This window comes from Amblyomma mixtum, chromosome 4, assembly GCF_055824585.1.
Source record: "Amblyomma mixtum isolate Tamu chromosome 4, ASM5582458v1, whole genome shotgun sequence".
Lineage (NCBI taxonomy): Eukaryota > Metazoa > Arthropoda > Arachnida > Ixodida > Ixodidae > Amblyomma > Amblyomma mixtum.
Genome location: NC_143015.1, coordinates 85136002 through 85150473, shown reverse-complemented (window position 1 = coordinate 85150473; position 14472 = coordinate 85136002). Strand labels below are relative to the sequence as shown.

Sequence of the window (14472 nt, the reverse complement as noted above, 5' to 3'; positions counted from 1 at the left end):
AAGCACCCCGCAAGTCCAATGCGAGGGCCACCTTGTGGTAGCTAGGGCGCTGGACAGGATCAAGAATCTATGTATGAAATTGCAACAGCCCATTTTGTGCGGACCGGTGTGGGCGGAACCCGTACATAGTGTCTGCAAAGTCATTGTGCGTTTCTAGGTAGGTGGACAGTCTATAACGGACCATGGTCTCCATCAACTTCCACACACAAGTCGTGCCGAACTGGCGATGGCTTTCCTTGGGCTCCCGGCAGCGCAGGAACACGCTGTCGCGTTCCATACTTGAAGGCCAAGCTTACGCGTCCTCTAATTTTTACGCTGAGAAGCTGCAGATGCCCGTGTACTGTGCGATGTCCGTGCGTGTTAAAAGAACCCCAGGTGGTCGAAATTTCTGGAGCCCTTCACTACGGCGTCCCTCATAGCCTGAGTTGTTTTGGGACGTTAAACCCCAAGAAACCAAGAAACCAAGATAACTTCATTTTCTTTGTTCAGAAAAGTAAATGGTACTATTTTTTCATACTCAACGCACCTATTGAGGCAGCCTTAGCTTTCTGCAGCTTTGTGTTTCTCATGTTTTATCCGGAATTTGCCACTGAACGATAAACCGTGAGGTAAATAAGATAAGTCAGTGGATGCGCACAGAAGCTTCCTCGCGTCTCCAACAAACGCGGAGGTCTACGAAGCACACATGCGTTGCGACTCGCACATGCTTTCGTTACGAGTCGAATACTCTATTCGACCCCCTACCTTCACTTACGCAAGCAGGACGAAGATGTCTTGGAGGTTACCCTCCGTAAGATCATCAAAAGGGCGGTCGACCTTCCGACCTCCACCTCCAACGCGAGGCTCCTCAGAATCCTCACCTTCCCCCCTCCCCCATCCCCACCCGAGAGGCATGGGAGACTGCCCTCCTCAACTGCTCCACACTGGAGTCCCAAAGGGCTCTGGTCAAGCGGGCGCGAGACGGGGCCTCGTCGTGCGGTGTCCCGGACTAAGGATACCGACCATGCAGCAGGGTTTTTTTACCCTCAAGCTCTCTTTGATTAAAGTTTTTCACCACCACCACCACCTCGCGCTGGGAGTGGTGAACACCTATCGGGAGCTGCAAGAAGCGCACCTCACCAACCAATACACGCGTCTTGCCCAGACCGTGTCCGGTCGTCGCCTTTTGGACCGACTACACATTCAACACAACCATCACACAGAGGAAAGGGTACGAGTGCCCAAAATGTGGAGATGCGCCATCCACGTTCGACCCCTTCCTACAAAAATGTCCAAAGAAGACCATAATGGCCGGCGGCAGGCGTGGGCGGTTCCCTCCACCGCCATTATGGCAACAAACACGGTGTATTTTATACGTACGTGGCCGGCCCGCACCGCACTAGGGGGGGGGGGGGGGGGGGGGGATGGTACACGGCCGCGGTCATACACCAACAAATACAGGTGGACGGGCTCACATTCAAAGCTCCCAGCGCAACTCACGCTGAGGAGGTAGCCACCGCCCTGGCGGCCTCTCACCCTCAGGCGCAATATATCCTCTCAGACTCGCAAGGAGCTTGTCGAAATTACGAGCTGTGTTGGGTCTCCCTCACAGCTTATCGAATACTTCGGAACGCGGAACGGCACCGAGATCCTACGCTCCGCTACTTAGTCTGGACTCCGGGCCACCGAACACCAACACGGATCCAAACAGGGTGTACGTATACTACGTTGACGTGGCAGGGCCGTCGCCCAATGGATTCTACACGGCCGCAGTAGTTCACCAGGATCAATGCGTTAACGGGCTCTCCTTTCGAGCTCGAAATGCAGCACAGGCCGAGGAAGTAGCCATTGCGCTTGCCGCCTCGGACTTGAATTCGAAGGTAATCGTGACAGATTCGCGTCGAGCCTGTCAACACTACCTGGCTGGCGAGATTTCACCTTTAGCCTACAGTATATTAAAGCGCGCAGGGAGGGAGTCGGACCCTTCGCCCAAACGCATAGTTTGGACTCCGAGCCATCAGGGCGTTAGAGGTAATGAGGCTGCGGACGCGGCTACCCGAGCGCTTACCTACCGGGCACCTCATCCAAGCTCTTCCGGCTCGGAGATTGTACAACCGCTTCTGCGATTCAGAGAAATTCTGGACTACTATTGCGAACGCGATCGGCTTTTCCCGGTCCCGGCTAAGGGCCTAAGTAAAGCTGATGAACGAACTCTGAGGCGCTTGCAGACCAACACTCTGTTGTGTCCTGCAATAGTGAAACATTTCGACCCCAAAATTGATGGGCGCTGCCCTCACTGTGGGGAAGTATCCGATACCTTCCACATAGTTTGGGCCTGTCAAAAGAATCCTTCCCTTCCCCCGAATCCTTCCCCTTCCCGAGAGACATGGGAGGCAGCCCTGCTCAACTGCTCGGGGCTGGAGTCTCAAAGGGCTCTAGTCCAACGGGCGCGAGTAGCGGCTTTGTCCAGCGGGGTCCCGGACTAAGGACTCCACCTATGTAAAGGCCATTTTTGGTCTACAAACTCTCCTTTTGCTTATTAAAAAGTTTTCGCCGCCGCCGCCAAGGCCTACCAGGTAATGAGGCTGCAGACGCAGCCGCCCGCGCACTCACTTCCCGGGCCCCTGGCAATGACCTTACCGATTCGGATCTGGACAACGAACCCCTTTTAAAATTTAAAGATATAGTCAATCACTATCAAGAGTCTCACCGCAAGTACCCGACCCCCCTCAAGGGGCTGGAAAAAGCAGGTGAGCGTCTTCTGATAAGACTTTTTACAAATATATTGCTGTGCCCGGCAGTCATGAAACACTTCGACCCCTCCTTTTCTGGCCTCTGCCCATACTGTACGGAGGTGGCTGACACCTACCATATGGTGTGGGCATGCCAGAAAAATCCTTCCCTCACCCCCCACCTCAACCCAACCCGAGAGGACTGGGAGGCGGCCCTGCTCGGCTGCCACGACCTTCCTGCCCAACAGGCCATGGTCCGTCGTACCCGAGCGGCGGTAGAGTCAAATGGGGTCCCGGAATAGGGACCCCACCTAGTATTGTGAGGGGGGTGGCGCACTAGGGGTCACCTCCCAAACTACCTCTCTGTGTAACCTGTAATAAATGCTTATCACCACCACCCACTTGACTGCTGCCATCGTGGCTCGGCGCACGAGAAATCTATCGCTCGTGACTTACGTCATACCGTTCACGAGTTCATCAGCGTCGCCGCCCTCCGCTCATGTCGTGCTCGTGTCATAGAGAAATCCTTCCCAATAAACCAGTTGTCAATGCAGCGTTCGTCCGTGTTTTCAGTGTTCCTTCTCTGTTTGTGTTTGTGTGCGTCTTCGCTGCAGGGATGATTCAAGAATGTTGCCAACTTGTCCAAAAACGTGTCTTAGTGGTAGAGAAACATACATACATAAGTATGTTTCCTTATGCACGTGCCACCGTTCGTAGCGTTCCTGGATGCAGCGCTCCTAGCCGTTCCTCTACCCTATCAGTGTCGCTTCCCACTGCCGCTATGGCCATTCTACCTTCATCCGCGACGCAACATTGCCGGTCTCAAGCATTGCAAGGAGACCGGTGCCATGAACCAGCCGCCCACCGCCTCACTCCTGATTGCCAGGCGTCCTTTCCTGGCGGAGACTGAAGCCAGGCACAGGCACGCTGCTGACAGTTTCACCTCTGACTTGTCTGTGAAGGGGTAAGCCCCGACTTTCTTACGACAAACGCAGGCAGTTTTACGGTGCGCGTAGGTCCCTGCTGGTAGCCAGGCGTATATTAGCTTTAGGCGACGGTTTCGAATGTAGTTGAAACCTTCGGGAGCGACCATACTGTGCAGTCGGTCCACACAAAACACAGGTCGCAGTTTTCTGAGCGACGACGAGAGGAGCTTTCATTGTTCAGAAAAAACGGCTGAACAGACGCAATAAAGTGCATGCCCCATTTTCACGCATGGTCAGCCTATTTAGCATGCCAACATTTTCGGCGTGGCATTAACCAACAGCGTGGCATTAACAGGTGGGCCCGGTGGCTGTGCAACCGCATACACTAACCCTTTCACCTTCATCATGGAGATTTTTCTGTTCATCGTTCGCGTGCTCATCCCCTCCCTGCTGTCTGCGCGGCCTGGAATCGCAGTGCTTCCCACGCATGCCGATCCCAGAAACAGCAACAGCCCCTGCTGCAACCCTGCAGTCATCATTTTGCCATTTCCCGGAGCGCCCCTCGGGCTGCACTGGACACTACCCTCCACTGCTGCACCTCTTTTCCCTTTCTTCTCACTTCCTCCTTTACCCTTCCTTATGGTGCGCTTTGGTTCGGGTGTGCAGCGATATACGTGAGACAGTTACTGCGCCATTTCCTTTCCTCAAAAAACAATCTATCTTCAATTTTCCATTTTCTCTAGTAGGGCACCTGTTCCTTTCCTTTTTCATTCCTTCTTTATCCCTTACGGTGCTATTTGGGTATCTAACGGGATAAGTGCGACAGTTGCTGCTTCATTTCCTTTTAAAACCAATTTTAATTTTGTGTGACCTCCACTATGGCACCCATTCTTCTTTCACTCCCACCTTCTTCCCTTCCCTTACGCACTGTTCAGGTGTCCACCGAGATATGTGAGACAGATACTGCGCCGTTTCCTTTCCTCAAAAAGCAATGCAATTTTAATTTTTTTTTTATTAACAGCAAAAGCGACTACTATGGGCATTTCATAAATCTATTTTGTTTTTAGTTCTCTCTCCTGCTATTCGTCTACGCGGAATTTCTCGTATGTATAGCTCGTGAATTATGCAAAAGCGTTCTTGTTACAGCCAGCGTCTTCGCTTCGGCGGACGCGCTTCTTGCCACGCGCGTCTCTTCTCTCACTCTTTCACTCTTTGCACATATCTTTTAAACTCTCCTCCGTCCGCACATGGCAGCGGTGGTGGCTCGGATCGAGCCAGTTGGCAGACCCGTGCACTTTCCTTGTCATCCTTCTCTCAGTCGCACCAACCATACCATTCACGTGAGTATCACCATCGCCGCAGTTCGCTAGTCTCGTGCTCGTTCCCTCAATGCAGCGTTCATAGCCGCTCGCCCGCCCCATCAGTCTCGCTGACCGCTGCCACTTCGGGCGTTCTACCTTCACTACCGACGCAGGAGTGCCGTGTCCCAACTGTTCAAGACGGTGACATGGACACGCCGCCCACTGCCTCACTCCTGATTGCCAGGCGCCCTTCCCTGGCGGAGACTGAAGCCAGGCAGAGGGAGGCTGCTGACAACTTCGACTCTGACTTGTCTTTTGTGGAGGTAAGCCCCCACTCTCTTCCAACAAACGCTGGCAGTTCTACAGGACGCGCAGTTGCCTGCTGCTCTCCTGGTGTATGTTAGCTTCCGGCGACGATGTTCGAAAGTAGTCGTGCCAGTTCGATTGGGAGTTCCGATAGTGTGATTTTCCTCCTCACGAAGCACTGCAACCAGTTGTCTGAACGACAAGGGCAGCTCTCTTTGTTCAGAAACAACAGGTTAACAAAGCGTGCACGCATAAACGTACATGCTCAGTTTGCATGTAAGTTCGGCCTATTTAGCGCATCATCATCAAGTGCGTAAGACGGGAACAAACACGGAAGACGAAAAGCCATTTTCATAAAATATTCTAGAACAACGATGAAGTCGTATGCAGCCCAGGTCGCAGCTCGCGCTCGCAGCCTGAGCTGTTCACTCACGTTGTCGCAGTTTAAACCCAGATGCGAAGCCACGGGGAAAAGCGCCTTGTATAGATAACGCTGAAAGTGGGTGGTAGGCTATAAGCGCACACGCCTTCTGAACAAGACGCCTCAAGCCGTCTGCTTTGCACTGTGCTCGAGAAGCGTCCACGGCAACGCCTATGTGCGTCCTCATTCCGCCGCGGCCGATAGTGGTGCCGGCGTTCCTCCTAAATCTGCGGCATGTTATTTTTTTTAAATTCTTGGCCACCATTCCCCGGCTTTTAGCTTACTTTAACACAATATGTCACTGATTAACGTTGTTCACTACATACTTAGCTGGGTTCAAAATGGCTTTTGCTGCCACCGCTCAGCTGAGTTGGTGCTCAACGCTAAAACGCGTGTTCGCATTTTTCGATTCTATTTCGGTAATTAATTCTAAGCATTTACTTACGCAATCTGACCCACCCCAGTACACATTCGCCCCAATACAGACGTACGAACTTAAATTTTTTTATTTCTTTGCAGAGAATCACTACACTGAGCAGGATCATTGGCCCTTAATGAAGGATTGGACCATTTTAAAAGAATGTCCGTGCTCTGAGCGCGCAGCACTTGATTATTGCACATTTGGATTACGGAGCTTTAGTCCCAAAGCCACTCAGGCTATGAGGGACGCCGTAGTGATGGACTCCGGAAATTTCGACCACCTGAAGTTTTTTAACCTGCACTGACATCACACAGTACACGGCTCTGTAGAATTTCACCTCCATCGAAATTCGACCCCCGCGCCAGGGATTGAACCTGCGTCTTTAGGGTCAGCAGCCGAGCGCCATAACCACTGCGCCGCCGCTGGGACATAAGAATAGTAGTTACGATGAACGCGAATCTACAACCAACGTACTGATTAACTCCCCTTTGTTCTCTATGCAGACACTCTTCATGTCCCAGCGCAGAAGGCGGCTCCAGTACGTCCTGCAGCCTGGCGAGCAGACAGTCGACGAATGCTGGGATTGCCGAATCAACTTCCAACTTGAGTCCAGGCCCGCAGCCCACGAAGGCTACGAGCACGATCGCTACTACTTCCTCCTCTTCTCCATCCCGGTATACAGCATGCGCCAGCAACACTCCAAGAGCAAGCCTACCACGACCCTCCACCTGGGCATCCAGATGGGGGAGCAGCTATGAATGAAGAGCGGCGCAGAGTCCACCAGCGCAGCCGCCAACCACCGGCCTTTCCCCCAAGACCAGTGGAGACTTCGTGCGCGGCTTCTGCAAGAAGCTCTTCGCCCACAAGAGCGACCGAGACGAGCACCCCCGCCTGGAGCACGTCCGTCGGCGTCGATTCAAGCATCCGCGCTGTGCCACTAGCGAATAGGCCAGCGCGTCATAGTGTACTGATTCGATACCACGTCGAAATTTGCGTCCCGCTGTAAGGGCTGGGAGCAAGAGGCGTGATTGGAATAAAAATATTGTCTTCTGTGTATATTCAGACCTCCATCCTTTAGAGAGGTAGCTTGTGACGCATCGGCAAAACACAGCGTCGCAATCCGCACTTTCGAAACCCTACCCTTCAAGCTTTGCATGCATGAAAAGGAGGCTGGTGTTGCGACAAATTAGGACCTGTTTGCACGAACGCGTTAAGCTGATATAATTGAAACAATGCAAGGTCCAAGGCCAAAGAAGAGAGCAGAGGCAAGGAGGAAATGGGCAACACAGCGAGAACACGTCGGCGCTGTGTTGTTCGTTTCCTCCTCTCCTCTGCTCTCTCCTTTTGCCTTGGGCCTTGCGCTGTTTCAATCATACCATGCATAACCAACTCGAGCATCAGTTCTTGCTTTCAAGCGTTAAGCTGAGCAATGAGAAAACGACTTCACCTTATTTCGTGCTCTTAGCATAAGTGGTTTGCTGAGACGCGTGATAAGACGCCAGCTTATCCGTCATCGTATTACAGCAGGCAGCGCGTTATTGCGGACGCTGGAGACTAAGCAATAGTGAGCTGAGGGGCCAGATTAAGCGTCCCGTAGTTACGTCCACTGTCCGGAACCGAACTTTATATCCCTATAACGCGGGCACCTTAAAGGCCTTAAAGAATCTGGTCCTTATGTTCAGAGGCGTGAAGAGTGCAGCTACACGGCACGAATTCCGCGCCTTTGCCGTTGGAAAAGAAGGCACCCGTGTGAGACCTTTACAACCCTTGTGGCGGAGGAGGTTGCAATAGCGATCGCTCTAACTCAGCCAGGTACCAAATGCGTAGTAAGCGACTGCAAAGCCGCAATTAGAAATTACAGCAAGGGACGCATCCACGAAATGGCGGCTAAATATATAAAAGACTTTATCCCAGCCCACAATATTCTAATTATCTGGACCCCAGCCCACTCGGGTCTGGTTGGAAACGAGGCCGCCCAAGGCTCGCCCGCTCCTCTTTACCCCGCGGAGCCGTGGACACCTCATACGAATTCCGCACTAAAGAGGAAACCAATACCTTTAATAGCATCACAGACATTCAGAAAAAGAACAAAAGGATCTATCCTCCTCCGGATAGATCGCTTAGCTCGGCTGAGGCCTATGACTGGAGAAGACTCCAAGCTAGAAACTTCGCATCCCCGCTCTGCAGGAGCTGGACAGGAGGTGACACGAGGGAGGATGCGGAGGTGTGCGAGTTCTGCGGCCATACCGCTACACTCGAACACATACTATGGAGATGCTCCAGTGCCCCAGGGTATGGCAGAATCAATAATGCAGAGGAATGGGAGACCATACTCAGAAGTGCCGACCTTAGCATACAACGATACGCTACCCGCCTGGCAGCAGAAGCTGCGCGACTATATCGTTGCTAGTCTTCCAGCTGCGACGCTGCCCCTCCCCGGACGCCTGCGTGCGGACCCGGAGGGGCACGGGTCTTCTTCTGGCGGAAATAAAGTTTCTTCACTCGCTTTACAACCCAAAGGAGCGGCCTTCGAGAACGCGCGATCGCAGTGGCGTCCAACATCAAAAAAATTAAAAGCAAAGAAAAAACATATGCAGCTAAGAATCTTTGAAAACATCTTTAAAAGATACGAAAAATTTCGTCATGCTTTTCGGGCGTTTGTTCATATTTTGTGTCCAGGTTTCAAGGTAGTAAAATTGTTGCAGCAACAACGAGTGCCCCTGGTGGCCAAGGCAATATACAGAATAGAATATTGTCTGAGCTTAACGAATGAACACAATAGCTCACTTTGCTTTTGAAACACTCTCTTCAGCCACCTCATGCACAACAGCGGATGCTACGCCTCAACGACTGTTTCACCTTTGTGCTGCACTGTGTAGCTGCGCTGCTTCTCCTTTGTTTTCGCTCCTTTGGTGAAAAGAGGCCTATAGCTGGAAAGGCCTTCGAGGAATGCCGTGTGACAGGGGTTTTCGAATAAGTCGGCAGCTTATCTGTTACCTTATTCGCTTAGGAAACTACCGACCCATGCTATGCGCTTAAAGATGTTTTCGATTTGTAGTGCAGTTGGATGCATAATATTATTTTATTGCCGCAATGTACACTTTATAGCATAGGATAACTGAATTGTGTGGCCAAATTTAAACACTCGGCCCTATTGAAGGTCTTTTCAAAACGCCATTAGCGCACTGTAGTTGTTTACATTTCATATGGGATGAACTCTCATTTGCAATTCGCCCATCACTAAGCAGCTGAATGTGTAACGAATTGCTGCCGCGGTGGCTTAGTGGTTATGTCACTAGGCTTCTGACCCGAAGGACGAGGGTTCAATCCCGGCCGCGGCGGTCGAATTTCGATGGACGCGAAATTCTCGAGGACCGCGTACTGTGCGATGTCAGTGCACGTTAAAGAATTCCAGGTGGTCGAAATTTCCTGAGCCCTTCACTACGGCAACTCTCATAGCCTGAGACTCTTCGGGACGTTAAACCCCCATAAACCATCATTGTATGTGCACAAGTTTCTTTGCGTCGAAAGGGGTCATAGCTGCCGATGGAAAAACATCAAAAGTTCATGGCAGTGCCGAATTTGAAACGCTCCCAATGTTCCAGAATCCCACAGCACGAACGTTTCTTCCCTACCCTGGTAGTGTACGAACACACAACGCTTATAGCAAAAGTGACTCTTACGGTCGCTTCGTGAATGTTACTCGACAGCGTATACAGTTCGTTCGGTCGAAAACCCGTCGCCGTCGTAGTGGCAGTAGTAGTAGTAGTCGGCACCACGCGTCGGAAAAAAATAACATGCCAACCATTTGCTGCATAATGTTCCAGATATATGATTCAGCGTTTCTTGCACCATAAACTACTATGTTAGAACCTAGCTTCCGGCAGGAATTCGAGCCGGCGACCTGTAATCGCGAGCTGCGGGTGTGTCAATTTACGCCCTCAAATCCAATTTTCATTTTCTACATTATGGCACCTCTCCCTTTTTCTTCTTGCTCTCCCACCTCCCTCCATTCCCTTACGGTGTGGTTCGGGTGTCCATCGATAGGATGGATGAATGGAACAAACTTTATTCTTAATAATTTTCAAGTGTTCGTGACCCTTACGGGTCACTGGGCGCCGTGGTCGATCCTTGGTCCAGCATGCCGCACTTGAATGCTGCCATCGTGACACCACATGACCGTTCCGACGTAGAGTGGGACCGTGCGGTGGTCCACGGACCCAAGGGGGGTCTAAACACACTTGCTATAATAAAGTTTTTCTCTCTCTCGGCGTACGAGAAATCGTTGCGCTTCCTCGAAATGGGACAAGCAAATTAACACCCTTTACGTGGACGCAGCAGGAATAAAGAATGGTGTCATGACTATTGTGGTCTCAACGACTACAGGGTCGATGGTGAACTGCGCCTCGGTGAAAACATCTAACCCCACTCACGCAGAGGAGGCAGCTATTGCATTAGCTGTAGCATCTAACCCCAACGCCGTTGTGCTCACTGATTCCCAGAACGCCTGTCGCAACTTCAATAACGAATTAATTCACAAGTCAGGGTTGTCATTGCTGACTAAGCATCCACCCAACCAAGCCTCAGTCATCTGGTTTCCCGGTCACCTGGAACTACCAGAAGGAAACGAAGCCGGCCACAGGCATGCCCGAGCTCTTCTATACCGGGCGTCTCCCCCTGATCACCATGAAGGGTGCCGCGACCTAATAGGTTTAGCAGTGTACGCTGACAATCTCGCGCCGTACAGAACAGCCAGAAAGAAGTACCCAACACCGCACAAATCCCTCAATAAGTTAGAAGAGAACACCCTTGGGAGACTACAAACCAACATATATCCAACACCAGCTAAATTACACCAGTGGTACCCTACACTATACTCTCCGCAGTGCGCCCCGCCGCGGTGGCTCAGTCGTTATGGTGCTCGGCTGCTGACCCGAAAGACGCGGGTTCGATCCCGGCCGCAGCGGTTAAATTTCTATGAAGGCGAAATTCTAGAGGCCCGTGTACTGTGCGATGTCAGTGCACGTTAAAGAACCCCAGGTGGTCGAAATTTCCGGAGCCCTTCACTACGGCGTCTCTCATAGCTGTAGTCGCTTTGGGACGTTAAACCCCATAAAACCAAAACCAACCATCTCCGCAGTGCCCACATTGTGGAGAGGTAGCTAACCTCTACCATATGGTGTGGGCATGCCAATATAATCCCTTAGTTGACCCCATTCCCAACCCCTCGGAGGAGCACTGGGATGCTATTCTGCTCAGCGATGATCCTGGCCGTCAGCACTGGCTGGTGGGAGGGCCAGCGCAGCAGCAGCAGCCAGTGGACTACCGGACTAGGCAGCCCACCCACATGTCCTGAGAATATTGAAGAAATGAAGATGTCTTTAATCAAACAATCAATCAATCGTCCTCGCTGGCCAGCAAGTGCTCCCACTGCATCACACTCGGGTTTATTCTTGGCTCTAAGTCTGCCTTAGGGCAGGTCCATGTGACATGCTCTAGTATAGGTTTACCCTGACACCACGGACATTCGTCTGCATATTGTGTAGGGAAATTCTTGTGTAGTTTGTGCAGGTGTGGGTAAGTACCTGTTTGTAGTCTGCGCCAGTCTACCGCCTCCTCTTTGGTGAGCCTTTTGTGTGGGGCTGCGTAGCGTTTCCGCTGACCCCTGTAATGATCGAGTATATCTGAGTACGTGGGGGTAACTGGGTCAAAGGTGCCTGTGCTGCGAAGTGTTGAGTCTGCTCGGTTGACGTACCCTCGACCTAACTCTACTGCCACGTTGCCCCTCATCCCCTCATGTCCGGGAACCCACACTATACTATGGTTAGTGTTTTTGTGCCTTATCGTCGTGTGTAGAATATGATTGGCGATGCTGTTGATCCTGCCTCTTCTGTAGTTTCTACATGCTTGTTTGGAGTCCGTCACTATTCTGAGGTTGTGTCCTGTTGCGTTGCCGGGCGATATTGCAAGAGCAATGGCGGCTTCTTCAGCTGCTTCTATTTTTGGGCTGTTTATCGTTGCGCTGGTTATTTCTTGCCCTCCTTCGTCTGTTACGACGGTGATCGCTTTGCGTTGGTATCGGTACTTTGCTGCGTTCGTGTAGACTACGTTGGGATTGTCGCTGAGTTCCCTGGTGAGTGCTCGGACTCTGGCTTGTCGTCTTTCATGATGTATATTGGGATCCGTGTGTCGGAGTATTGGTCTTACCCGGATGTTGTTTCTGTCTTCATTATTAATCTGTTCCTTGTCTCTTTGTGTGCCTAGAGGTAGCCGTAATTTCTCCAGTAGGTGTCTTCCCGTTCTGGTTTGAGTGAGTCTCTAATTGCGCACTACGTTGCGCTTCTCGTAGTTCGTCGAAGGTGTTCGATACTCCCAGGGCCATTAGTTTTTCGGTTGGTGTGGACATTGGAATCGATATGTGACTACTCCTGCGTCATTTCCTTTCCTCAAAAAAATTCGCTGTGGCTTAGCTTGGTTAAGCCCGGTAATTGCGAAAGAAATATCCGTACCTACGCCACAGTACAGCTGGTAGTGTAGCTGGTGGTGGTTCTTGTGGTTAGACTTGTGGTGATACATCGGTTATACAATCCAATCCAATCCCATCCAATCCATTCCATTCCAATCCAATCCACTCCTATCCAATCCAAAGTAATCTAATCTAACCTAATGTAATCTAATCCAATCCAATCCAGTCCAGTCCAGTCCAATCCAGTCCAATCCAATCTAATCTAATCCAATCTAAACCAATATAATGCAATCAAGGTCAAATGAAGGTCGATGGTGGTCACGGCCGCGGCACGGCAAAGGCGTGAAAGTGCAAGTAGTATTGCTATCGCAATAAAACATTACGTTCAAAGGTGTTTCCAAAGGGGCAAGGCGTCGCGCCCAACGGGCGATGGCGTTCCGTGGACTCCCTGGCATCGCTGCAAGACGCTGTTGCGTTGCACTCCTGAAGACGAAGCCTAAGCGTTCTCCAATTTTGCGGAAGCAACACTACGGTAGGTGTGAGCGATTTCGCGGAGCCCGGAGAGCCCCAACTGCGCATACGTGAGGAACGAGTATGAGACAGACACACCTTAATATCCTTTCCTCAAATACTATTTTGATTTTCTTCATTACGGCCCCTCGTTGTTTCTTCTTTCACTCCGTCTTCCTCCCTTCCTGTACGGTATGGTTCAGGGGACCACCGAGATGACAGAGAATTACTGCGTAATTTCCTTTCCTCAAAAAGCGTTGCGTTCAAATGGCAAGGCATCGGGCCGAACGGGTGGTGGTGTTACGTGGACTCCCTGGCAGCGCTACAACACGCTGTCGCGTTCCACTCCTAAAGGCGAAGCTTAAGCGTCATTAATTAACAGTTAATTTATATTTAGTCATTAGCCAGTAATTACCCATTAATTAGATATTTGTCATCAATTAGTAATCAGTACTTAATAATGTGTCATCATCCAGTGGTGGCGTCACCAGTGGCACAAGGGCAGTCAAAGTAGTGTGGAAAACGCTTTCGCCTCTACGCACTTTACACAGTCAAAGTGCCCCCTGAGATGCCGCCGTCGCTGCAATTGCCGCGCCGTTGTTTCCGCAGTGCTACTCGGCATGGTCATTGGTCAAACCACAGCCAATTTTAAGGCGAAAGCCTTTAATGGCTCATACTGTCGTGACCAAGACGTGTTAGCAAATTTCTCCGCGTTTCAGAGAGAGAGAGAGAGAAAAGGACGGAAAGGCAGGGAGGTTAACCAGGCGATGCCCAGTTGGCTACCCTACACTTGGGGAGGGGAACAAAGGGGAAAAAAGGAAAAAGAGCGGCAAGGAAATGAGTTTTCTAAGTGTCCAGCGACCACCATGTCACAGGGACAGAGGGCGCGCACTGAAAACTTAAAGATTATAGGCGGGAATGCAACCCCGAGTCCCTTAAGAAAGTCAGATTGGTCAAAATGGTCGTCACGTCACTGCGCGCGAATTTTGACGGGTGTCCACCGAAATATGTGAGACAGTTACTGCGCAATTTCCTTTCCTCAAACACAAACTGGTGTCCACCGAGATATGTGAGACAGTTACTGCGTAATTTCCTTTCCTCAAATACAATTTTTATTTTCTTCATTACGGCCCCGCTTTCTCTTTCTCCATTCACTCCACTCCCTCCCTTCCTGTACGGTGCTGTTTAGGTGTCCACCGAGTTGACAGAGAATTACAGCGCCATTTCCTTTCCTCAAAAAGCGTTGCGTTCAAAGAGCAACGCATCGCGCCGAACGGGTGGTGGCGTTCTGAGGACTCCCTGGCAGCGCTACAACACGCTGTCGCGTTCCACTCCTAAAGGCAAAGATTAAGCGTCATTAATTCGCAGTTAATTAATGGACCAACAGAATGTGAAGTGAACAATCGCGTA

General features: G+C 51.1%; 2 protein-coding genes across 3 annotated transcripts in view; both read left to right on the top strand.

The window, feature by feature from the left end:
* LOC149347274 (uncharacterized) overlaps positions 1 to 14472 on the top strand; it is an 88599-nt gene that overhangs the window by 17139 nt on the left and 56988 nt on the right. The gene's annotated exons all lie outside the window — the stretch shown is intronic.
* On the top strand, positions 4675 to 7142 carry LOC149347277 (uncharacterized). 2 transcript variants are annotated; one of them, XM_089585545.1, is made up of 3 exons: positions 4813 to 4977; positions 5112 to 5261; positions 6590 to 7142. In XM_089585545.1, the coding sequence occupies exons 1-3, from the start codon at positions 4885 to 4887 to the stop codon at positions 6842 to 6844; spliced, it is 498 nt and encodes a 165-aa protein (XP_089441671.1). In that variant the 5' UTR covers positions 4813 to 4884; the 3' UTR covers positions 6845 to 7142. The 2 variants fall into 2 exon arrangements, with proteins under 2 accessions (XP_089441670.1, XP_089441671.1); XM_089585544.1 differs by having other exon boundaries at positions 4675 to 5261.